This window comes from Galeopterus variegatus, unplaced genomic scaffold (genome assembly GCF_000696425.1).
Source record: "Galeopterus variegatus unplaced genomic scaffold, G_variegatus-3.0.2 Scaffold342, whole genome shotgun sequence".
NCBI classification, from domain to species: Eukaryota; Metazoa; Chordata; class Mammalia; order Dermoptera; family Cynocephalidae; genus Galeopterus; species Galeopterus variegatus.
In genome coordinates, this window is record NW_007726453.1 from 187,113 (window position 1) to 213,635 (window position 26,523).

The 26,523-nt window shown below is 35.9% G+C and overlaps 1 protein-coding gene across 1 annotated transcript; it reads left to right on the plus strand.

Annotated features, from left to right (window-relative positions):
* Positions 1–9,265: 9,265 nt before the first annotated feature.
* On the plus strand, positions 9,266–9,703 carry LOC103586458 (transmembrane protein 230-like). Its single transcript, XM_008567744.1, has 2 exons — positions 9,266–9,362; positions 9,438–9,703. Exons 1-2 carry the CDS (start codon positions 9,266–9,268, stop codon positions 9,701–9,703), a joined length of 363 nt encoding a protein of 120 aa, XP_008565966.1.
* The last annotated feature ends 16,820 nt before the right edge of the window (positions 9,704–26,523 follow it).

The following is a 26,523-nucleotide window of genomic DNA, read 5'->3' on the forward strand; positions in this document are numbered from 1 at the left end:
AATTTCATTTCTAGAAAACTTCTTAGCTCCTATTTAACTTAATTTTCTGCAATAATTATTTTACCTTTGCCACATCATTTGTTTCAACTATAGCATACTTTTTCATGTCTATGCAACTGGCTTATTTTTATCACATAAATAAAACATGTATTTAAATCTTTGTGGAAACATCAATCAGAAGTGTTCTTTCATTTTTGAGACTTTGATTACTTATATCTTAGTCAAACACTTTGTTGCAAACAAGAATAAAATATTTCTAACCAACATATGCAAAATATGGTAGTTCATTAACATGATTTATGAAATACCAAAAAAGAAATTGTCTTGGACTTATGAAGAACCCAAACCAATATGAAGCAGTCAGGAATTCATATATCTTCTAAACTTTTGTTTTTCTTTCTTTTGTCTTGGGGCATCATGGTCTCTCATCATGTTGTCTTTGTGATAGGTATTGCAAAAGAAAAACAGTTTTCAATGACATTTATTAAAGCATGGCAGTGAAGACGATTCAGGACCATTATGATGCTGTGCTATAGGAACCACCGCAGTGGGATTTTGCAGAGAGGAGAGAGATTAGGCTCAACTCCAAATACCTGATGGGCAAGTGGGAATTTATAGCCAAGTTGCAGGGTGGGGATCAGTGGACAGGAAATTACTAGGAGAAAACATCAGGGGTAAAGGGAGATTTTGGCTAAACTGACCTGATAGAATTCTTGCTGAAGACAGATCAGAGTGATCAGGCATCACTTGGGGGATCAGGGAGAATGAAGAACCGGATCATTTATTGAGGGCGATGACATATCGAGGGTGGTGGGTTCTTGTTGAACTAACTTGGCAAGATTCTTTGCTAAAACTGAATTTTACAAGGAAGTACACAGATGGGCCTAGACGAAGGTTCAGGGACTCGACTAAAGTCAGGCCAAGCAAAGAATCTTTGTCAGTTTCCTTCATTATTCAAGGAACAATATAAATCCATTTTCTCACTCAGTCACCTTTTGTTCATTAAGGACCAGCTGAATCATCTTTTGGGACAAGGTAGTAGAGGATATTTGCTAGACGATGGTAGCATTCAGGCATTTAATGAGGGGAAGTTTTATGAAAATGAAGGAAAACAAAGATTAATAGTTAGAAACCAAGTTTTTGAATCCAGAGGACAGCCAGTTGGGATTTTTAGATTTGAGCTTGAAGCATCTTTGGATGGTGGAGTGCTGATGGCAGTGGCCATTTGATGAATTTCTTGCACTTTGAATGTCTTTGTGTTCTGGTGAATGTTCTTAACAGTTATCCTCAAACTGCTCATGTAAGTTTTATAAGACATTAAACAAAGCTAGCCATCATTTTAAGTTATTTTCTTTTTGACAAATCAGACAAGTATCAAAATATCACAGAAGCAAAGAAACTAAAAAGTTAAACATGGTTCTTTGCCCTCTCTCTTTTTCTGTTTTTAAATTGCCATTCTTGACATATATCAAGCATTATTTTTTACTGTACATTTTTGTTTGTAGGTTAAATTTTTTCTTGTATTGTTTTAAACATCTAGTAAATATGACATAAGCTTGTTTGACTAGTAAACGTAGGTAGAAAAAAATGTGTGTCTGTATTATATTTAATGCTGCTGTGAAGAATAACATATTTAATCCTGAAGACATTCCTGTTTTTATTTTATGAACAATTTTTGAGTTAGCTTTATTTACCAAAGATTATCCCAGAACACATGCATTTAAAAAGCACTCAAGTCACTTCCTATTTTTCTGAGAATACTTACTTTACAAATTTTTTGTTAAATCAATTAAAAATAGCACTTTTACAAATTAAAATTTATAAAAGATTAAAAAAATTGTAAAAAAATAATTTATTGGCAATACCATCTGGAGGTAGAAAAATTTCATATGTGTGTAATATACATACATACACACATACATAAACAGACAGATTTCACTCTATAATTTTACTTAGGTCAGTAAAAAACAGTAATACAAACTGACCGATGTGTCTCCACTTTACATTTTTATCCAAATTGTATTTTTGATAAAAATAGGACAAGTTGATGCTACATACTCTATAAGGGCTAAAGTTTTTGCCATTATTTGTGGAAAAGGTTTTCAAGATCTTCTTTTGCCTTGACCCGTAATCTTATGGAGGTAGCGAACTGAATTTTAAATGATTAAGTGAGGCAATTTCTAGCAGCTATTTAAATATCACCAAAGTCCATCTAAGTGGACAAAACATCCATTTCTGTTTCCAAATAGCCTTCCCCCCCCCTCTTCTTTTAAATCTTAGATGGTTGCTTCTTGGGGTCTCTGAGTCCTTGAAAGCCCCTGATGGGGAGTAGGGGCCTGAAGTCCAAGTGACTGAGGGTCTGGAATGGGAAGGAAATGTCTAGCAAGACTGAACAGAGGAATGGGTTTGAAGTGGGACATATCAAAGTATTCAAGGAAATTCCAGGAAAGATTGCAGGTGGTAAAAAGTGGAAGGAGGATTGGAAGAAGTGGGAAGGGGGAGGTGTTAGAGGAGCCAGATACCTTTAAGAGAAGGTTTAGGAGCCTGGCTAAAGTTAGGTTAATCAATGATTTTTTTTGAAATTTAACAAATTATTAATTAAATATAGCATATACACAAAATATTTATAAAATGCAACAGATATAAAAAATAATAAATATTCACATATCTACCATCCAGATCAAGACCTTGGACATTAACCATCTAAAAGGGTGTGGGGATGGGACAAAAACAACTGCAATCTCTCAGGTAGTTTTTTGTCTGGAACTTCATAATCATCATGGGGGGAAGCTAAAAACAAAACAAAACAACCCAGGAGTGTAGGCATTCAATCAAAGATGTTAAAAATGGACATTTGTGTATAATAGACTAGTTGAAGTATAACACTGATTGACCCTGTAAGCATTTTGAATAAAAACAGTTTTATATTTTAGAGTCCAGGAAATATTGCTAGAACGAGTGTTCTGGGGTGACTAAGACTTTGTCAAGTGGTCCATGTTTATAAAGGACTATTTCAAAATAAATGAAGGGCGTATTACTTTTCCGAAGATGATGCTTCTACTAAGGAAAAATAGACATCATTTAGATGCACTCTTGCACAAAGATGTTTTTCTTTCCTAGCTGTAATTGAACATTAATGTCCTCCTCTAAACCTAGTATTTTATAAAACTTTTGCATTTTAACTAAATGAATCTTTTTATTCTGAGAGTGCTTTAGTTCTGTGACAAAGTGTTTCCAAGCTTCACGGGATATTTTTCTTGCCGGCTGACTAGTATGCCTTGACCTTTGTGTTACAATACTGCACTGTAACCAACTGAGCTAACAGGCCGGGCCTGCATCCTAATTCTTCCTAGAGTACTCAAGTGAGATGTGATTCACATGTTGCTCTTAAATTATTAGATTCTATTTTTAATAGATATCTAGATCTTTCTTTTGGAGTTATTAGAGATAAACTAAGAGAAAGGAAAGTTTTAGGAAAAATGTAATATTTAATTTGATTTTATATGTATCAGTTTACATATACATATATAAATGTTTTGTTTTTTTATTATTTGTACCTATACTAAAACTAAATATACAAACTTTATTGGCATCTGCATCTATTTTTGTAAAGTAATATTTTATGAAGGTGCTGTGCTAAAATCTGTGAGGGATACTAAGAAATCTAAAATATCCCTTTTTTCAAGGAGCTAGCAGTCTAGTTATGGAGACATCAGTAAATGCATACCACAGTAACGTTTTTTAAATTGAAGTGTAACATACACAGATATGCAAATCATTTGTATACATTGAACGAACTTTACACCAAATATTTTATAAAATGAATACCCCCATGTAACCTCCACTCATATTAGAAACAGAATATTCTTAGCATTCCCAAATCTCTCTCATGTGCTCTCATGGGCACCACATATCCCATGAAAAATAAAAACTGTCCTGGTATCTATCACCCATAGATTAGTTTTGAATGACTTTGACCTTCACATAAACATTATCACATGTAGTATTCTCTTGGATCTGGCTTCCTTAAATCAAGATTTTTATATGATTCATTTACATTATTGCATGGGAGTATAGTTTGTTCATTTTCCTTCCAGTATAGTATTCCATTGAGCAAAAACACTATAATTTATTTGTTCTTCTGTTGACTCTGTAGGATATAAATTTAGGAGTAGAATTATTTGTTCATAAAGCAGACATGCTCAGCTTTGATGGATATTGCCACACAGCTTTCAACTTACATTTCAAGCTTTCATTTTGTAACTATTTCTAATATATAGAAATAAAATTGATTTTTGTATGGTGACCTCTCATTCCAGAGATCTTTTAAAATTTTATTCTAATAGTTTGTGATTTTTTACATAAACATTCATGCGATCTGCAAATAATGACAGTGTTATTACTTCTTTAGCAATCCTTATATCAATTTTTTCTGTATTGCATTGGTTAGAACCTCCTGTACAATGTTGAATACGAATGGTAATAACAGGTGCACTATTCCAAATTCTCTTTCCCAGTCTTAGAGGGAAGCTGTAAATGTTTCATCATTGAGAACAACATTTGTTGTAGGCTTTTTGTATATGTGCTTCATGATATTGGGGAATATCTCCCCTGTCCCATTTTTAAAAATTCCAACAATACTTTGTTCACATATAATCTGCATATAGCAAAATGCACAAATCCTAAGGGTACATATCAATAAATTTTGACAAACCATTGCCAAAATATATCCATCACCCAAGTCAATATTCATAATCCCAGAATATTTCTTTTATTTTATTGACTCATAATTGATTATACATATTTTGGGGTTTCGACATTGATGTATGTCGATCAAATCAATATTATTAGCATATACATTACAAATCATATTACAAATCATACTCGTTCTTTATGCCCCTTATCCAATCTCTCCCCATCCTTCTTTCACTCTCCCCTCCCACCTCTGATAACCCTAGATTTCTTCTCTCCTTCTGTTGACTTGTTGCCTAGATGATCTGTCCAGTGCTGAGAGAGGTGTGTTCAGAGGGCCGGCCTGTGGCTCACTTGGGAGAGTGTGGTGCTGATAACACCAAGGCCACGAGTTCGGATCCCTATATAGGGATGGCTGGTTCGCTCACTTGGGAGAGAGTGGTGCTGACAACACCAAGTCAAGGGTTAAGATCCCCTTACCGGTCATCTTTTTTTTTTTTTTTTTAAAGAGAGAGGTGTGTTCAGATCCCCAACTATTATCATAGAGCAGATGCTTCTTCTGTCATTCTGGAATGGGCTTTGTGAAGAGAGACATCCTCTTCTTTTCTTTGGTCTCTGCTGGTGACTGTCCTGTGTCAATACACTTGAGTGGCTGGTGGGCCATCTGCACAGTGGTTGTGGTGTCTAGGCACTTTTGTGGTTGCAGTGGCTATTGTGGTGGCTGTGATGGGCCACCCACATGGACGTGGTGTTATTGGCATGCTTCTTGCCTGGTTGTAGGAGGAGGGGTTAGTCCGTGGCTCCATACCTTAGGACCCTGGGTGGCCCTGTGGCAGCAGTGGTGTGCCTGGTTGCAGGAGGAGGGATCAGTCCCAGCTCCATCTGTTTTTCCATTCTAAGATGTTGTTGCAGAGCAGTTGGGTGGGAGGGGGAGAGAGGAAGGGGGAAGGGAATAGGGTGTGAGAAGGAGGAAGGAAGGGGGGATGGTTGAGTTCTGTGGCACTCCTCCTCATTCCTGCAGGGAAGACCAGGAGGCTTCCAGTGGTGGCTTGGTCATTGCTGGGCTGAATGCAGATGTCAGGACCCCTCAGTTCCTAGCTGCCTGGCTCAGGAGCACAGGGTGTTTCCTGTGGCGGCTTGGTGGTCATCACTGGGCTGAGGCCAGGTGTCAGGGGGGAATGGCCAAGGCCCTTGGTCCCCCACTGTCCCTGTGTGGGGTTGGGGCACTTCCTGCAGCAGCTTGGTCATCACTGGTCTGGTTGTGGGTGTCAGGGGGCATGGCTGAGGCCCTTGGCCCTCTCCCTTCCTGGCTTGTGGGCCAGGAGACTTCCAGTCCTTCTAGGTTTTATAGGTGTTCTTTGGTGAAGTGAGACCTTTACTAGTTAATATCAAACTTTGTCTCTGGTCTGTGGGTATTTTGTTTTTTCTTTCTGCTCTGTGTTGGATTATTTGCTGTTCCCACCACTTAAACTTTGCACTGGAACTAATTTGTTGTCCTTTGCTTACTTCTAAAATGGGGGAACTGCCTGTGGGGACCAACACTTGAGCCCTGTGGTTGAGCTAAATTGCTGCTTTGCTGCTGATTCCCTGGGGAAGGCTTTTTGTGCAGCTCAAGTTTTAATGGTTGACTAGGTACTGCCAGGTCTTGTAAGGTAGAAAACACAGGGCAAAAAAATCAAAGAATCAATGAAACGCCTGTATTGGTTTATATTTGGGTAATTCTTTTTTTTCTAAAAGTTTATTAATAAAAATAACTGACAATTTAGATCAATAGTAAGAAAAGCCATAACAAATTTCATCATTTAATGTTCTAGGAAAGGAGCAAAGCATGAGAGAATCACAAGAGAGTAATGTCCCCAAATTTCAGTGGGAGTGACAAAGCTTATGTACCAGTGTTGAGAGAGAGAGAGAGTGCACTATATTTGTATAATTCTAATGCACACAGTTGTAGGTGATATTCTGCTGCCTTGAATTTAAAGTTCTTCATTCATATCCCAGATAAATTTAATAAGAAGAGCTTTCATCTTTTCATGAAAAAAAATCTATCAAATATCTCATTCTGTGACACAGTTATATGGTTTCCCAATCTCCAATCAGAAAGAGAAAAATGAATTTATCAATGTATTATCATGTGGATTACAAGAAATACACATGAGCATGTGTACACACCAACAAACACACATCTTATTAACAGCAGGAAAGGCACAGTTCTTTTGAAATATTTAGTTGCTTGTAATGTATCTGTTGTACATACTAAGGGGAGGATGACACATGAAAACATGATTTTGTTGTTTTCACTCGCCAGTAATTATATGTGATAGTTATGAATGCCAGTGAGGGAAAACAGAGTTAAGGTAACTTCCAAGTTAGTTTTGCTCAAGTAGGGTACATTCTGTTGAGAGACCTCACATCTCTGGACAACGCTACTGCCTCTCTGCCACTTTGAATTTAGGGAAGTTTGAGGTAGCTTTGGAGCCATATCTATAAAGATTAACACTTCCCTTGATGATCCCAGGAAGCAGCCAGCCTAATGGTCACATGACCTCAGTGAAAGCCTGGACCCTAAGCCATTTTAAAACGAGTAGTGAGATTATTTCAATTTATATTTTAAAACTTAAAAGATTATTTATCTATATATAAATAAAATGAACTAACTGCATTATACAAGCAAACAAGCTATGGCCCACTCTAGTTGATATAATTAAGATAATACATTAATGTTAAACTATTTGAAATATACTTCAGTAATAAACTGTCAGACTCCTCTGAACAATATGTCAGTATTGCTCTACAGTTTATGCTGTTATTCCTTTTCCTCTTGTTTTGCAGTAGCACAGTTACAACCTCAGGCACAGGCCCCCTTTATGGCAGTAGAATCTCACGGAAAGCTGGTAATATCTCTGAGGATTGGCCCATTCACGGTGAGGATTCACTCCCTTGCCTTAGTTTAATTCTCTTTTCTCATACAGATCTTACCCAACTGCTCTTCTTTTTCATAAAGCAAAGGTCCAGTCTAAACAACCCAAAACTGACAGGTCTGAGACACTACTTGTGTCATCTAGTTCATGCCAAATGTGATCATACGCATGTAACACAAGGAGTTGCAGTGAAATCAAAGTTCAATTCCATTTCAAATGACTGTGCTTCTGGCTCTTCATAGTTGGGAGATTCTCCACATGTAAGTCATTCCTGAATTTAATATTAACTGGCTGTGTGACTTTGCAGTTAAATATACAAATCCAGCCTTATATTTCTGAGACATGTTGGGGGAAGAGATTGCACATGATGAAGTGCTATGTAAATGAAGGTAAGATTGTAAATGTTATACTAAATTTAAATACTTATAGATAGAATTATCTTAAGTAATTATATATTTGCATCTCGTGGTAAATTTAAATAACATCGGGTTCACAAAATGCAAATAACTGACTGTTAGGCTCTCCAGGTTTATGAGAACCTTGAAGAACTACCATTACTTCCCTAGAGAAGTTTATACACTAGTTGTGATAATGAGGTAATCCTAAGTACATAAGAATACATTTAAAAAATAAACTCACTGGTTGAATTTAAAATGCATGTTACAGATGAGGTTAAATTGTTTAAATAGGATGATGAATGTAATAGGCGATAAATTTTAGGATGAATTATAAACTATTAAAACAGCATAGATTAGTAAGTAGGCATAGACACAGAAGAGAGAATTATGTATGTGGTTGGTAAAAAACCTCAAAGAAGAGACTGTAACTCAGGTTCATAAAACCTAGGAGTTAGGAGAAAATTTAGAGGTCTCCAGTTCAACCTCCATGAAGTAGGAACCCCTCTACGATGGCCTAACGGAAGACCACACCACTTCAGATTAAACCCTAGCATGCCAAAGGGCACACCACTCCCACAAGGAAGCCAATTCAGTGCAATCTGCAGGAAATCTATCTATAAAATGAGCCGAAATTTAAGAGCGAAATGCCCTGAACTCTGAACAAACCTACTTGCCCTTGATCGTGTCAGGACCTGAGCTCCACGGAGAGCACCATGCAAGGCAGTTCGTATACTTCATTCACAATATTCTGATGTAAATATTCACAATAATCTGATGCAGCTGATCAGATTAGCCACGTAGGCTGCATGTTAGACAAATGGAAGAGATGAAAGGCCAGAGAGAAAATGGAAATTACATGCAATTGAGTGAAATCTAATGAATGGAATCTAATCTAATCTACACAATCTAAATAGTTTCAATGGTAAAGGAATCTGGGATTTACTAGAACTAGCCTAAGAAAATAACAAACAGAGCCAAATAATACATAGAGTCAATATAAGATGAGACGATCCATCAAAGTAATGACAACTTTGCATGCTGAAGAAGCGATTTAACTCCCCCCGCCCCGCCCCCAGCAGTCTCCCAGGGATGGTTACGTAGGTGAAGGCTGATGAATGAGAGACACTACGGTACCCCGTACCCCATCGCGCGGATGAATGAGAGCCACTATGGTAACCCGTATCCCTTCGCGTGGGCAGGCGGGCAGCCGTTGGGTGCGCATGCGCGGGCCCTGACGCTCCGCGCACTCTGCGGGGTATGGTGCCCGCTCGTCCCAACGTGGCCGCTGGGATTCCCAGTAGCTCAGTAAAACACTCGAAGCGCTCCGGCAATGACGACAGACACATTAACATACCGAAGGAAACTTTACCTGCTGAAGCTAGCTTTAAAGCAAAAAGATGTCCAGCTGTCGTGAGAGGTCCCTTATTAAAGTTTAAGAAGAGCCCTACCAAGATTCCTTATAAGGCCATTGCCTGCGCCACGGTGCAGTGTTTGGTCGGCGCCGTCCTCGTTATCACGGGCTGCCTTCTGCTGGCGGGCTACCTCAGCAATGTGGGGACCAGCCGGGCCGTTCCCTTCTTGATCGTTGGCGTCCTGGTGTTCCTGCCCGGGTTCTACCACCTGTTCGTCGCTTGCAGAGCACACAGAGGCTGCAGGGGCTACTCCTATGACGACCTTCCGGACCTCGATGACTAGCGTGCACCGCAGCAAGGAGAAGAGTCACACACGGGACTGAGCAGAGCTTTGAGGCTTTTGGCGGAAGCTGTGGAAACCTACACAAATGCGAAGAATGACAGAATTCCGCAGCTTTGAAGATGCTTAGAAAAATTATGGCCAGAGTTTATAAATCCATCCCCCCAATGTTAATTGAGTTATAATTAGCCTAATAGCCACTAGGACATGCTCTATTTTTAATCTCCTATTCTGGGCAAAAGCTCCTGACAAAATTTTCCACACATTTGTGTATAGTGGAAGAGTAGCAATGCTAATTGTATATGGAAGTGAAAAGTTATTCTGTAGAGCAAAGTGTTGGGCCACTTCCCTATGTAGAGTTGAACATTTCTTTTAAATAGTCCTCATTGACAGTTTATCTTGTGGCAAAAGGGGAAAGGTGTATGTCTAATTTCATACTACTAAGTATTTTGAAAATTTATAATTATCCTATCTCCCACACTTATCTCTAACTTTGTATTCTATGGATGATCTTGGTAAAATCCAATAAAAATTTAGGGGGAAAAAAAAGAAAGAAAAGGAGCACTCCAGCTGTGTTGTGTGGAGGCCTCATGAGCTCTAGAATCAGACAGAACTGATTTAAACCCCGGATGCAAACATTCTAGCTGTATCACCTTGCACAAATTACCTTAATACTCTGAGACAGAGTTTGAGACCTTAATTCCTACTGTTCAGGGTTTCAATAAGAGTCAAAGTATTTTTAGAACAATAACATGACATGTAGGTGTTCCCAAAAGTGTTAATTCCTCACTGTAAAATAGGGTTCTAGAGAAGACTGCACAAAAATTTAACTAAGCCATGATGAATTGCACCCATTCACTTCAAGCTAACCTAGAAAAGTTGGCCACCCAAAGGAATTATAATGTTAATGTGTAATGTTACAATCTCAGTTTCAAGACACTGAGTTGCTTTTTATTTGTCTTAGCCTTCTACTCTTGAGTCCCATATAGGAAAAGGGCAGATTCAGGATTTGCGGGGCATGAACATATAATTTGGAGGGGTCTCTCAAGAAAAATAATGCAAAATTATGAATACAGAGTTAAGTACAAGGCATGGCAATGGGACTACACAAGGGTGGGACTCTGAAGCCGAAGTTTTACTAGCTTCATAGTAAGTCTGGCTCTGGTAGAGAAGGTGAAGAAAGGATCTAGAAAAAAGGACTGAATTGTGTGGATGTTTCTGTGGTTAAGGCTCCAGATGAAAGGTAGCAATTGATAAAGCAGCAGTGTTTTCTAGGGTAACAGATATCATCCTATAAAAAGAAGTACTTTCTAAATTTTGTCTCTTTTTTAGATAAAAGAGACTCAGACTTGTAAAAGATTTTTAAAAAGTGTGTTTTCTGGACAAGAATATTGACAGTTCATAAAGGAGATAAAAGATAATTTTCAAGATTGTTACCTTTAAAATAATCAAAATGTACGCAAGTTAGAATTTGTTGGTTTACTATGAGTACTGTACTATGTACCCAGGTATATGAATGAGTGGGAAAGAATGATGAATTTCTAAATATTAGAGATCTATCAAATTTTGCTAAATAAGTACAATATGAGCTGTAATTTGTTTGGGCTTTGACAGCATTATAAGTTCCTCCCTTATTATAAACCGAGGAATATGCAGAAAAGTTGGTTGAAAAAGTAACTGGTAAAAAGGCCTCCACAACTTTAACATCACTAATTAAAATTAAAAGGACTCAGTCATGTAAAGGTAGTGCCTTTTGAATATAAAGAACACTTAATAAAATGTTTAATGTTAGTTAAGGAATATCAACTTAGGAGTCAGAGATCCAAAAAAATATCAATAGTGTAAATATTAGTCCAGAGATGAACCTTCTAACACAGAGATCAATACAATAACTCATTCCTAATTGTAGATGTCTAGCACTGCTGTACACCTAGAACTTATTTTCCCTAGCTAGCTGTAACTTTAGGTCCATTAACCACCCACTCACTATCCTTCCTCCCCGATCCTCTTCCCTGCTTCCACTCTCTATTTTTAAAAGTTCAACTTTTTTTTATCTCCCACATGAGTCAGAACATATGGTATTTATCTTTCTGTGCCTGACATTTCACTTTCAGCAATTCATCCATGTTGCAGCTAACGACAGGATTTCATTCTTTTCATAGCTGAGTACATATATACATTGTGTATATATACCACACTTTATCTGTTCATCTGTTGATGGACACAGAGGTTGAGTCTATATCTTGACTCCTGGGAATAGTGCTGCAATAAACACGAGGGTGCAGATATCTCTTCGGTATGCTATTTTCCTTCCTCTTTTGAAATGTCCCAGACTGTTTTCCTGCCTCTTTTCAGCCAACAAGAACAGGCAAAAAGAGACCTCCCTTCCAAAAATAACACCTTATTAGAATGCTTGCCAATCGGAGTCTGTTTCAATATTTCCTCATTAAATCTGTGTAATTTACTTTCCTTTCTAAGACCTTTGAACACCTGCTGAAATGATAGTGACAACAGATGGGTTACCTTGCTGCAAAATTATGAATAAACATATATTGTTAATTTTGTCTCAGAATTTGTTTGGTCTTTGACACAGTTGTGCTGTATTTCACTCACATGTTCATCTTTATTTAATAAAATACAATGATGGTTCAAGGTGACAGTTAGGATCCAGAGCACTTAAATTTCAATTATCTAATATGTTATCCGTCTACTATCTTATTCACATTAGTAAGTTCTGCTTAGAGAGAAAATTCATTGAGTAGAAATTCAGAATAAAAATTTGGAGAGCATGTGTGTGTTTGTGCGTGTGCTCATGTAAATTTATGTGTGTTGATTATGAATGTGAATGAAGATATGATTTTCTGGGAGATTCAAAGGTGCTTAAGACATTCATTGTTCTTTGGTATTCTCAGAAAATAAAGTATTAATAAAAATATGAAATGCAAATGAACTCATTTGGTAAATCATAAATTGGAGGATTTTATTCAAGTAAAATAATAAATTCCAATAATTTTAAATCTTTGCTCTATCTTGACTCTTACCTCAAATAAAATGCTAAATTAATTTGCAATATACACTAAATACAAAATCTAAATCAATTAAACTTTTAAAAGAAGTCATTGAGGATATTACTGTACTTGTGGCTAGAAATTATCTTTAGATAATATAAAGCAACAGACATAACACGAAAATTATGTAAGTTAGACTTCATCAAATTTAAAAACTGGTCCTCAATTGAAACTATTAAAAAAAAAAGTAAATAGTGAAGCTACACACTGGTAAAAAAAAAAAATTAAAACATATATGTAAGAAAAATCTATGTCAAGAATATATAAAACTATTTCTGCAACTAAATCATTAAGAGAAAATAGTCCAATATCACTTCATTGGCATTCCTGACAAAAATTAGCAAACTGGTGTCTGTTCAAGAGGAAACATGATTTCAAATTGATGAATACTGTAAAAAAAAAAAGAGATAAAAAAATTTCCTGTACTCTTAAAAAATATCAACATCAGGAAATGCACACACACAAACTGTATAACTGCTCCAGATTGAATTTGTCTAATGAAATATAATAATGCAATTTGCGATTCTAGATTGAACACTAGAAAAAAATATAGCTATTAAAAATGTTGTACTGGTTTGAATAGTGTCCATCCAAAATTCGTGTTCACTTTAAAGCTCAGAATGTGACATTATTTGGAAATAGAGTCTTTGCAGTTACGATGAAGTCATAATGGATTAGGGTGTGCCCTAAATCATGACTTGTGTCCTTATAAGATGGCTGCGTGAAGATATATAGAGACACACAGTGAAGAAGTCTATGTTGTAATGAAGGCAGAGATTGAAGTCACACAACTACAAGCCAAGGAACACCAAGGATTGCCAGCAAACACCAGAAGCTAGGAGAGGAACATGGAGCAGATTCTTCCTCAGAGCTTCCAGAAGGAACCAACCATGTCAACACCTTGATTTCAGACTTCTAGCTTCCATAATTGTAACAGAATAAATTTCTGTTGTTTTTAAGCCACATAGTTTGTGATAATTTGTTACATCAGCCCAAGGAAACTAATTCAGACATTATTAGAAAATCAAAGAAATTTTAATATAAAAGATAAATTTAATGTAATAATGTTACATAAAGGTTAAATTTCCTGATTTTAAAAAAGCTGTACTGCTATTGTGTCTAAGATATTTAAGCATAAAATGGCAAGGCACTTTCAAGTTATTCTCATGTGTCTCAGAAAAAAAAAGGATAAATCTAGGTAAAGATTATGTGTGCAATGGTCTCGAACTGTTGCAAGCAAATTTTCTGCAAGATTGAAATTATATAAAAATAAAATTAAAATTAGAAACATATTAAAGAAATAGACTAGTGATAGTCATACAGTTAGGATGTTTATAATACAAAGACTAAAAAGAAGCCAAGAGCTGTTCTGTGCTGAGCCTCACAAGGTATTCTGACTTTGGGCTCAGGGTTTGGTCTTCAATTAAACATTCACAAAACCAATTTTACTAGTACTCCAAATGGTGAAGAATCTCTGAATGAATGAGCAACACAGATCAGATTAATAAAATCAATAATCCACTTGCCAATTTCTTACTTTAGTGTGGGAAAAACAAGGGTACCAAGAATAACTTGGTAGTACACATTAAGCACTTACATCTGCAGGACAAATTCATTCCTTCCTGTCTGTCTTCATACATCGCAGAGAAAGTTTTGGTTGTCATTGACATGTACTTCTCCTTTAACCTGCCATATTAAAAAGTGGCTTGTGGGAGTATTTTTTTTTTGTAATTCCACCTCCTCTGGTTCTCTCTTGGTGAAAGGCTTCTGCAGCCAGCCTGTTGTTTCAAGAATAGGTTACTGAGAAATAAGGATCTACAGTTATGTTTTACAGAAGAGATTTACCAATTCTGCATTCAGCTAGAGGCCAAGAATCTATTCTTAATCCTTGGGAGAAATTTATTATTGGGAACAGTGAAACGAGAAAAATATTTGACCTTTACACAGGTAAAGAGTAACAGAACTGAAGACCTTGAAGGCCTTCAAACACATAATCAATCTCACTCTAAATTCATTTGCAAAATTCTGAAGCTCTGAAGTGTGAGAAGCCAAAGATCTAAGCTGAAGAAACTTTGAAGATTGGAAGTAAATATTCTTCATTATTAAGGACTGAGGAGGAAAAGACAATGAAGGCCTTTAGTTGAAAGCCTTGGAGGGACATACCCAGCGTAAAGGGATAAACCAATGGTAGATGACATCTTGCCAAATTGTAATACACCACCAAACTCTCTCACTCACTGATGAGAATATTAGTCCTCTCCAAATTTATTTGCATTACATAAAGAAGGGGAACTCTCTCTGGTGAAGAATAGTATGATTTAGAGCCTGTACATTTATTTATACATATGTAGAGCATATAATAAGAAATTACTAGACATGTAAATAGGCAAGATTAGATGACAGATAACCATAAGAATAAACAGACAAGAGAATCAGATCTAGAGGTGATCCAGATTTTTCAATCAGAAGATAAATGCTTCAAAATAACAATGATTAATATGCTCAATAAAATGAAGTAGATGACAGACTAACAGATAAAAGGATTTAACATTTAACAGAAAATTAGAATTAATAAAAAGGAATCACATAAACATTCTTTAAAAATATAATACTGGAACTATGGAAATCAATAAAGGGATTTAATCATCCATTGTTATTGAGCACAGCAGAAGATAAGGTTAATGATCTGGAAAACAACTCAGTAAAAAAAAAAAAAAACCCACACTAACATAACAAAGAGTGAAAAAAAAGGATAATACAAGTAAGAGTGTAGGAGATAGGTGGAACACACTAAAAAGTTACAACACTCATGTAATTAGCATCCTAGAATGAGAAAATAAAAGAAGAAATCTTCAATGAGATAATGCTGCATTTTTCCAAAATAGATAAAAGATATCAGCCCGTAAGTATATATGGCTTAACTAATAACAACCAGGATAAAACCAGAAACAATTACCCCAAGGCCCATTACAGTAAAACTGCTGAAAACCAAAGAAAAAGCAATAAAGGCAGTTAGAGAAAAAAGAAAAAAGGAATACAAGACAAAACATTATCTTCAAAGAAACCACACTAGAAGTGACATATAACTTTACAGAACTGTGAGGTGGCAGGAAACAATGGGATGAAATGCTGAAATATTTGTTTATATATAAATTTGCAAACTAGAGTTTTATGTACAGTGAGCATATTCTTCAAAAACACAGGTCAAAAAAAACCCACACAATTTCAGAAGCAGAAAATATGTTGCCTGATTTAAAGAAAGGGAAGTCTTCAGGAAGAAATAGATCTGGTAAGAAGATGAAAACGTAGAAGATACAAAAGCATCAGAATAGATATATGTATGGAAGATTTAAATAAATATTAAAAATTTAAAAAATAAAGTTTAACAATAGTAGAACATGTAAATACAATTGTACACTCAAATAATGGACCAGTAAAGATGTTAAATAATCTAAAAATCCTTCAAAAATATGGGTAGATTTTTAAATAAAATGTTTAGCAAAAGAAAACATACACAAGATAGTACATAGTGTAGAATTTTTTTGAAGAAAGATTAAATCAAATCTATGCTCTCAAAATTCATAATAATGGTTGCTCTTAGAGGAGGTGTGTAGTGACTGAGGGAGGTTATAATGGAGGCTTCTGGGATGAGGGTAGCATCTGCTTCCTTTTTGGGGTGCCCATTACATGAATTCATTCCTTATGTGAAAATTCATAGCATGATACATTTATGATAGATGAATTTCTCTGTATTTATATTGTATGTATTTATATTGTATGTCAATAAAAATTAAAAGCAAAAGAACAATAACAAGCAATGTCATGTAAGTAAGAGAAGTCAGGATTTAAAGGTGGTGTAACCTCAAGGAGAACATGTTCCCCTACACTCATTAAAGATATGTTCAAGAGTAGATGAAGTTCTTCCCCTAGAGCAGAATCAAAGCTGAATTAAGGAACTTCCTGACCTTCATGGCTGGAGGTATTCACAATGTTTGCCCACAAAATTTCAGCATTATTATGGACCAAGACCTTTTAGTCTTGATTTTTCTGTTTTCTGAATGTTATTGAGAGTAGTTCCTATATCACTATTTCAACCTTGTATATTGAGCATTGGCAATGCAGAAAACTGTCATTAGTTGATCCATTCATAGACCAAGAAGAGCCCACTCAGGTCTGATGAAGAAGACAATCCATAATCCAAATTGTCTGGATTTTAGGCTGAATGTGTTGCCAGGTAGAATTTATGCTTTTCACCCCCACCCTCCATTTCACATTAAAATTTACTGAATTCCCTTTAAGGGAATAGATCAAATTCAATTGTTGTTTACAGAATCAGGAACACTTGGATTTTCTAACAGAAATTTATTGTGGTTTTTGCAAAAAAGTATATAGAATGCAAATCACACACACAAAAAATTATTTCATCATTATTATCATGAAGTTTACATTAGAAAATTTTTAAAAATTCCATAAGCAAAAATTCTAAAATATTTCTCATTTCTTCTGATGTCAATCATTAGATATAATTCAACCTTGATGTCAGCATGTTTTTTGTAAAACTTTTAATTAGCCACAAATGTCCTACTTAAATATTTTAAGATCACTGTGTCAAAGTCTTTACTCTCTTCAAAATATTGTAAATAATTCATTATTTTTATAAATAATACATTGAAAGAAAATAATCATAATTTCATATAATATGAATGGATCGATATTTTATTAGTTTAGATCTCACTAACAAATTTGAAAAATATACAAAATGTACAAAAACTCAGTACCTTAGGAATGCATATTTCATACTATCCATTAAATCATTTTTATAGGTGCAATCTATTTTTGATTTATTGTTATTCCAGTTTTTGTTAATTAATTTTTTATCATGTGTCATACCAAAGGGAATATAAAGAGAAGATAGTTGTTATTAAGTGCCCCTTGTTGAGTATATATTTGTGTAATTCTGTGGACAAAACAGAATTATTCATTAGTATCCCAGATGAACTTTAATGGAAAGTTGTCCATTTTACTTTGGTAAAATTTGTCAAATCTTTCACTTTGTTCCACAGTCATGTAATTTTTCCAATCTCCAATAATACCTGATGGGAGAAGTAGAGAATAATTAGAGAAGTATGAATGAAGCAAAGTTTAGATTTATTCCATTGCAAGTAAGTAAGCAGCATGTAAAGAATTTGACCTATGGTCTTTGTCTTTAGACTTTCTTAGCTTTGGACCACGTATAGCCAATAAAAATTAATTTTAAGGCATTAATACACACATAGGTGTAAACGAATTCTGACACCCTATGTACCTACTTTTATTTTCTTTCAGTTAAAATGAGTTCACATAGGTTGATAAAACACAAAGTTAATATTTCTTTTTCTTTTAAAGGTGAAAAGCAACTTGGTGTTATAAGTAATATGGTTCTTTGCCCTTCTGTGTGTTGTCCATGCAAAGCTAGGGATCTTTGTTTTATCCTTCTACAGGACAATACTCTCTATTGCCATTTTCTCTATGAAACAGAGAAACAAACTGACCACAAGATTATAGTAATACCCAACAAAATCAGTAGTCTGACTTCCATAAACCTCAACTATTTGGCTTTTACAACCTAATGGAAGTGAAATTCAAGATGAGCCTGGAGCATCGTGTAGAACCAGAATGTAACCAAGTATTAAAAACACTAAAGGATAGGGACATGTTAAAGGGATACAGGAGCCAAACTGAAAGGGCTATCAATGGACAAAGTGGAACAAACTGAGCTACAAAGTAAGTAATGTGGATTTGGACTATAACACAAAATACAAAATAAATATTCCAAACTACACACTAATGTGAATAAATGGTAAGAAATAAATGAAGGGAAAAAACTTCCTTAGAGAAGAATGCCAAATAATATATGTAGATAGCATCCTTGAAAGAAGCGGCACTTAATCAGCAGGCCCTCATTTGAGGATGAACTGACTTAGTGACTTACTTTCAAAGACTATATCCAGCAACACTATCAATTAAAAATGAAGGAGAAATAAATGGTCAGGTTGAAGAAAGAAACAAAAAGTTAATTGATACCAGACCCTCATTATTTCCCCTAGGAGCAAAAGCTCAGTATTTATTAATGCATTATCCAAGGTAACTTTATAGAACATAATTACTGTGAATAACAAGAATCAACTGCTTGAGTGTTTGTGCAGGTGTGTATTTGTCTTAATTTCCTTGAAAACATAATGTTACTTAAAACAATGCTTATAATAGTTTGTTGGGTTTCAAAAATACATAGATGTAATATAGATAACAAAACTACACAAATTGGAGTGGCTTTATTATTTTTATCTCATTTACATAAGAAGAAATCACAATGTAAACAATTTGAACTGAATGTAAACAAAAATACAACATATCAGAATTTATGAGATAAGCTCAAACACCACCTAAAGACATTGTTCATTTTTGTATAACAATGAAAAATATGAAAAAGAAATAAAGACGAAAATAAAATTCAAGTTAGAGCCAGAAAGAGTAAAATATGTAAAACTACGTTTAACAAAAGAAGTGCAAGACCTTCACACTACAAAATGTGAAATGTTAGTGACAGAAATGAAAGAAGACCTAAATAAATGGAGAGATGCATTAAGTTTTGGAATTTTCAATATAGTTAAGATGGCAGTTCTTTCCAAAGTTATTCATAGATTGAATGAAATCTCTAACACAAACTATGCATAAGATAAGATCTGGCAGGAAGACACAGTTGGGGCAGAATTTTAAAGTGCTTGAACTTCAAATATATTTCTCAACTCATAAAAAGATATATTAGATGAGGTCATGGTACACCATGGTGTTTAAACACAATCTTTGAACAAACATGTTTGTATAAACAATATTGATCCAGATGTGACCCCCAAAGAAGCCAGTCTTATAAATTAAAACAAGAATTAATAACAACAAAACAAAACAGAGACATTAACTGTTACTCATTACAGAGGGAAAAAAAATCTCTTCAGAATTAGACTATGCAAGTTACAAAACAAAGAAAGAAACACAGAGTAACACTAACAAACACACCTTGGGGGTGGATCAGAACACAAAATCACAACAACATATTTTCTGAAATTTCTAATTTACAACAAAAATATCATAAAGTATGTAGTCTAATTGTCTCTGGTCTTCTATCCTTGATAAACTGGATATCAGACTTTAAAGTGAGGAATAATTATTCCACCTAGAGTGACACAGAGAAGACTAGTTACGTTGTGTTATAGTTTATTGTCACTGACATAACGCCTTCTTGAGGTCACCTGGGCAATACCATACTGTGCCTTAAGGGAACCTATTAACAGGTAAGAAATTGCAAGTGCTGTGGATACTAGTACATTCACAGTGTCATCATAGATAAGTCTCTTTGGAATTAAAAGAAAATATTTCATGTTTTAGATTATAAGTACCTTCATAAAATAAGATATTATACCTGAGCCAAACACTTTTATTTTTATATACTTTCTAAATTCAAGCATTGGATGTTTTCACTACTAACAAATAATCCTGTTTTCACAACATCCTCAAACCAGTGGAAAGTCTCAGTTAACCATTCCTAATTAACATTGTTTTATGGTTCTATTTCCTGTTTATTTCAGTGTCTAACTTACCAGATTTGGGGTAGGATATTATGAAGATATCATCATCTCTAATTTGAAAGTCTTCTAGATTTTCCAAAATATTGTGATTGGCTAACTTTGAATTAAAATAAAATCCTTTGAATGTCAATAGTTCTTGCCCTTTTTCCATTATTAATTAATCTGTAAAAAAAAAGTACTACTTGAGTTTTCTAGTACTGGTTTAGATGTAAGAAATCTATTTCTAGATTATTTTTATTAAATGAACACTACAAAGTATTATTATTACTCTTGGATCCAGAGTTTTTTGTTCAAATACATTAGAAATGTGTTTCTAATAAATTGGATATTTACATTTCCTGTTAATAATCATAGGCATTCATTACACATGCTTGCTATGTCTTTGTAAAAATGTATACATATATTAAATATAATATATTATGTGTAATATTCATGTATTTAAATACATTTAATATAAGGGAACCACACTTTAAGGAGGCGTGGGGGCCTGTTATAGCAAGAAGAAAAAGACGCAGTCTTGGGAGAGTTAGCAAATTTGAATGGAGCATGTGGATTGGAAGGCACTGCAGTATATCGATGCTGGTTTTCTAATTCGAATCATAGTGTAGTGGCAATGTAAGAAGAATGTGCTCCTTTGGGGGAGGTACACACTGGAGTATTTAGTGTTCTTTGGTGACCACATCAGAAAAGACTATACATAGAGAGAAAATAAAATGATGATGGTGAATGTGGTAAATTGTTAAAAAATGAGAAATCTGGGTAAAAGAGACATGGGTTTTCTTTGTACAGTTCTTGCAAACTTCTTCTAGGAAAATGGGTAGTGGAAAAGGAGAAGTCATATTTTTCTTTGCTAGACACAGCCCTTTTGTTCCAGCTGGACACAGTAGAAGCTACAAACTATTACAGCAATCCATTTTAAAAATATATTTTTTTTATTGATTGTGCATATTCATGGGGTATGAAGCTGACCATCACCACCTGTACCCAAGAGGTGGTGGCCAGATCAATACTATTAGCATACCCATTACCACAAATTGCAATTATTCTCCGTATCCACCACTCAATTAATCCTGGACCTCCCTCCCCTCCCACTCTTCCCCATCTCACCCCGCAATCCTAGGTATGCTCTCTCCCTCTACAGTAGTCCGTTTTTTAAATCTCAGTTTATAAAATACCCAGATTCACTCTCTGATTCAGGTAGGAACCTGCCTTTGTGCAACTCATGGAGATACTTGACTCATATATACATTAAAAGATCCTGTCATGCCCCTTTGAAGTCCCTCTTGGTGGGTGACACAACTACAATGTGAAAGTTTAAGATTTTTTTGTACTTACAGATCCTAGGAAGTCCATCGTACTCCCAGAGGAATCCACATATACGCAGAGGTCAGGGAACACAGGAAGAGAGAGGAAGGGGATCCAAAGGCCAACACCTCTATTGGGTCTGGCAAGTTATCCAAACAGGTTTCCCACTAAGAGCTTTAGTTGGTGGTTTTGATGCAAGCAGGCACTAGTTTCAGAAGGTCTTGCTGTAACTGAGAAGTGGTCACTTTATTTTTGAGGGCAAGTGTCTGAAAGGTCCCTTTAAAGGAAGCAGCTGGAAAGCAGGGAGCTCTCCTGCTAGGTGGGAGAGATGCCTCCGAGTGTTTATCCCTGGCCAACAACTAGAGCTATTTGAGTGAGGTATAGAATTGGGAACTGTATTAAATGTGACTGAGCCCTGCTTCTGGTATGAGGAAGTTAAACATATCTAAAATGGATGCTGAGACAACACAAAGTTACAGGCACTCACTATACTCCTGAGTTAATTTTTTGTTTATTTGATATTTGCTCTTGGAAGCATTGCCATGGATTTTAAATTTTTATGTTTTTCTCTCTTTTTTTTCTTTTTAAATTTTCACTAGTCTCACTAGGAAGCAGGTCCATGGAGGTCTTCATGTAGTCATGCCATGCCTCATGAGGTCTGTATGATTATTCAATGAACTTTCAATGTAACTAAACTCGTGAAATTAGGAAATAGGGTTTGAGAGCATGCAAATAACTTCTCCATGCTTACACAAGAAATAAAGAAGTAGAATGAGGTTTAAATCTAAAATTCATTTTCTCCTTAGCCTGAGATTTTTAAAATTATGCATTCTTTAAAACTTTCATTTATTTGTTTATTTTGTGGAAAAAACTAATTTGAAAATATCTATTTTAACTCTAATAGTATGTATATAAAGATACCAAATTTGGGCTCATCTAATTTGTAAAAGAGTAACAAAGTATATTTGAATTTCTCTAATCTGTTTGGTCATTATTTAAAATTCATTTTTTTAAATGTCTATAAATTTATTTGGTGGTAGGAGACATGTTCCACCTCAATTGAAGCACTATAGTCAGTGTTGAGAGAGCTCAGTGTGAGAGCTTTACTGAGGAAGTGAGAAATTATTAAAAGTTGATAAAGAAAGTCTATTTGGAGACAGTGTGGTTAACATTTTTCTGGGTCCAGGCTAATGAGAAAACAGAACTGAGCCAGAGATTATATCCATTCCACAGTTGCTGTGTCCCAACGAGGCATGTATTCACCTTATCTATAGAGCAGTATTGATGAATGGATAACCCTGTTTCACATTTTGTCATAAGCAACAGAAACAGACTAAAACAGAAAATTGGTACCAGAGAGTTGGGGTTTTGCTTATAACAGATACTTGAAAATGTGGAAATGACTTTGGAACTGGGTGTTGAGGAGAGGCTAGGGGAGTTTGGAAGACTCAGAAGAAGGCAAAAAAAACAGGGAAGATTTGAAACTTTTTAGAGACTGGTGAAATGGTCATGAGCAGAATACTGATAGAAATATGAACTTTAAAGACCATTCTAAGGAGGTCTCAGAAATAAGTACGAGTTTATTGGAAACTAGGGCAAAGATCACCCTTGCTGTGAACTGGCAAGGAACTTGGCTGCATTCTGTCCATGCCCTAGGACTTAGTGGAAGTTGGAACTTAAGAGTGGAGAACCAGAGTATTTGGTGGAAGAAATTTCTAAGCAGCAAAGCATTAAGGAAGCTCCATGGCTACTTCTAACAGCCTACACTGAGTTTTCACAGCAAAGGCAGGACCTAAAGCCAGAATTTAAAAGGGAAGCAGAGTGTAAATATGTGGAGTATACTAACATTTATAAAGCAATTGTATTTCACAGGGCCTACCTTCCAAAGCCCTGTAGTTTCAGGTATAACCAAACTTTTAAAAATTACATATAGAAATGTTAAGCTTGCAAAAGACAGGAAACTTTTCCCAGGCTAAAGTCTCTGTTGTAGAAAAAGAATTGTAATACAGCAAAGTTGCTGGTTCAAGGACAGATGTCCTTGGTGCAGGTTAACCTAAAGTTACTTGATGGGGTTATCAAGAGAAGGGGAAAAAGGCCCAGAAGGGATTGCAGAAGCATCTGGGGTCAATTCTTCTATTTCAGGCCCAAAGGCCTAGGGAGATAGAATGATCTTGGGGAACAGGAATGAGGTACCCTCCACTGGCTTACTGCTCAGGGCCACTTTGGGAAGCTGCTTCCAGCACCAGCATCCCAGATGCTTTGGCTGCTCCAGCTATGGCTAAACTGGGTCCAGGTGTGGCTGGACCCACAGTTTTGGAAAATATGAGCCAGAAGTCTTGGCAGCATTCATGTGGTATTAAGTCTGCAGGCTCGAAGAATGCCAGAGCTGTGAAGGCTTGGGAGCCTCCAACAAGATTTAAAAGTATGTATGGGAAAGATTGGGGGCCTGGGAAGAGATCTGTCACTGGGGTGGATTCATCACATACAGCCCTCACAAGAGCAAGGCTGAGCGGAAATGTGAGGTCAGAATTTCAGCAGAGAAACCCCAACAGCGCCATGGCTAATGGAGCTGTTGGAGAAGGACTGCCATGGAGACCCCAGACCTATGGAGCTCCCAGACTGCAACACTAGTCTGGGAGAGTTGAAGTGCATTGACCTGAGACCAGGAAAACCATAGGAGTGGGGCTGCCTGAGGACTTGGAGATGCAATCCCCACACCAGTGTGGAACATGGGCATGGAACATGGACTCAAGATACACAATTCACCAGCTTTGAGATTTAATGCCTGCCCTGCTGTGTTTCAGACTTATTTAGCACCTATTACACCTTTCTTCTGGCCTATTTCTTCCTGTAATGGGAATATGTACCCTATGTTTATCCCACCATTGTATCTTTGAAATAGATAACATATTGATTTAACAGATGGGACTTTGAACTTTGGACTTTTGAGTTAAAACAAGTTGAGACTTTGAGGATGAAATGAATGTATTGGCATGTGAAAAGATATGAGTTTTGGGGGGCCAGGGGTGGAATGTAGTGGATTGAATTATGTCCCCCCCAAACTCATTGAAGCTTGAATTGTGTCCCCTAAGTTTTATGTATTAGAATCATAGCCCCACTGTGACTGCTAAGAGGATGGGAAATCCTATTATGGCAATTTAAACGTGGAGCCTTGAAGAGGTGATTGGATTGTAGCACCATGCAGTAGTGAATTTATTAAAAGTGGTGGTCAAGGGCATGGTTCTGAGGGCTTTAGAAGAAGAGGAGAGTCTGTCTCTGTCTCCCTTTCTCTCTCTGCTTCTTCCATCTTGCAATGTGAGACTGCTGGGACAGTGTTGCCACCACCAGGTGTGTTCCTTGGACTTTGGACTTTGAGCCTCCACAACTGAAGCAATAAATTTGATTTTCTTTATAAATCACCCAGTTTCAGGTATTTTGTTATAAGCAACAGACATGGACTAATACAGCGACCTCAAAAACTACCCCTGCAAAGGAGGGCAAATTAAATTAGGGCAGTCTCTGGAACAATTTATGCCTCAGGACATTTTTGAAAATAATAGAGCAATCAGCCAATAATTAATACAGCTTAACAGCTTGGTATGATTAGGGAAAGAGACAAAGAGAACCTTACCAAAACCACCACCATCTTAGGGCAACTGGGTGAATGTAAAGGCTGCTATCTCTCCGGAGCAAGATTAGAGGCTTCATACTGTGGAGAGAAAGACTACCAAAAATAATAGAGTAAATCAGTAGAAATAAAGAGAAAAAAATTACAATAACAAACTCAAACTCTGAAATTGGAATATCTTGTACCCAGAGTTGCTGCAACAAAGAATTAAAATGTTCAGTTTTCAACAATACATCATGAGAAATGCAAATAAAAAATTAAAGTCTTATGATTGCTGGGAGATAGGGGGTAGTGGTGAGAAAGTAGGCAACAGCAGCTGCCTGCTGGTGAAAGTGAGTGGGAGAAATATGTCACAAAGACTTAAAAGTAGCCATTAAAACATTTTCAAAAATTAAAGATGATAATGCTTAAAGAAATATGAAAGAATGGCATAACATCTTATCAAATAGAGAACATCAATACAGAAATAGAAATTGTAAAAAAGATCCAAATGGGAATTCTGGAGTTGAGAGTACAATAAGTGAAATGAAAATTTCAACATAAGTGTTAGCTCAATAGTAGATTTGAGCAGGCAGAAGAAAAATCAGAAAACTTGAAGATGGATTGTTGGACCTTATGCAGTCTTAATAATGGAGAAGAAAAAGAATGAAGAAAAATTAAGAGTCTTAGGGAAATGAGAAATACCGTTAAAGCACACATACATACACATAATGGAAGTGTAAGAAGGACATTTATCTACATATCCAAAAAGCACAGTGAAATCCAAGTGGAATAAATATAAAGAGATCTGCAAACAGAGTCATCATATTAAAGTACTTAAATAAAAAGACAAGAAGAAAATCTTGAAAGCAGGAAAAAAAGCAGCTTATCACTTACATGGGAACCCCAATAAGAGTAACAGCTGACTTCTCATCAGAGATGATGGAGGACAGAAGGCAGTGGGAAAATATATAACAAATGCTCAAAGAAACAAGGAAACAAACTCTCAGCAAAGAATTTTATAGCCACCAAAACCATCTTTCATAAATGAAGTAAAGACATTCCCAGATAAAGAAAAACTGAGATAATTGGTTGTTAGCAGACTACCTTATAAGAAATGGTAAAGAAATTTCTTCTGGCTGAAATCAAATGATCACAGATATTGATTAAAATTCACATGAGATAGGGGAAAAGCAAGATGGCTAGCTAGAAAACTCTACT

Excerpts from the sequence above, each read along its gene's own strand:
- LOC103586458 (XM_008567744.1), top strand. The coding sequence starts at position 9,266 with ATGGTGCCCGCTCGTCCCAACGTGGCCGCTGGGATTCCCAGTAGCTCA. Across the intron at positions 9,363-9,437 it reads CGACAGACACATTAACATAC|AGTTTAAGAAGAGCCCTACC; the intron begins CGAAGGAAACTT and ends GTCCCTTATTAA.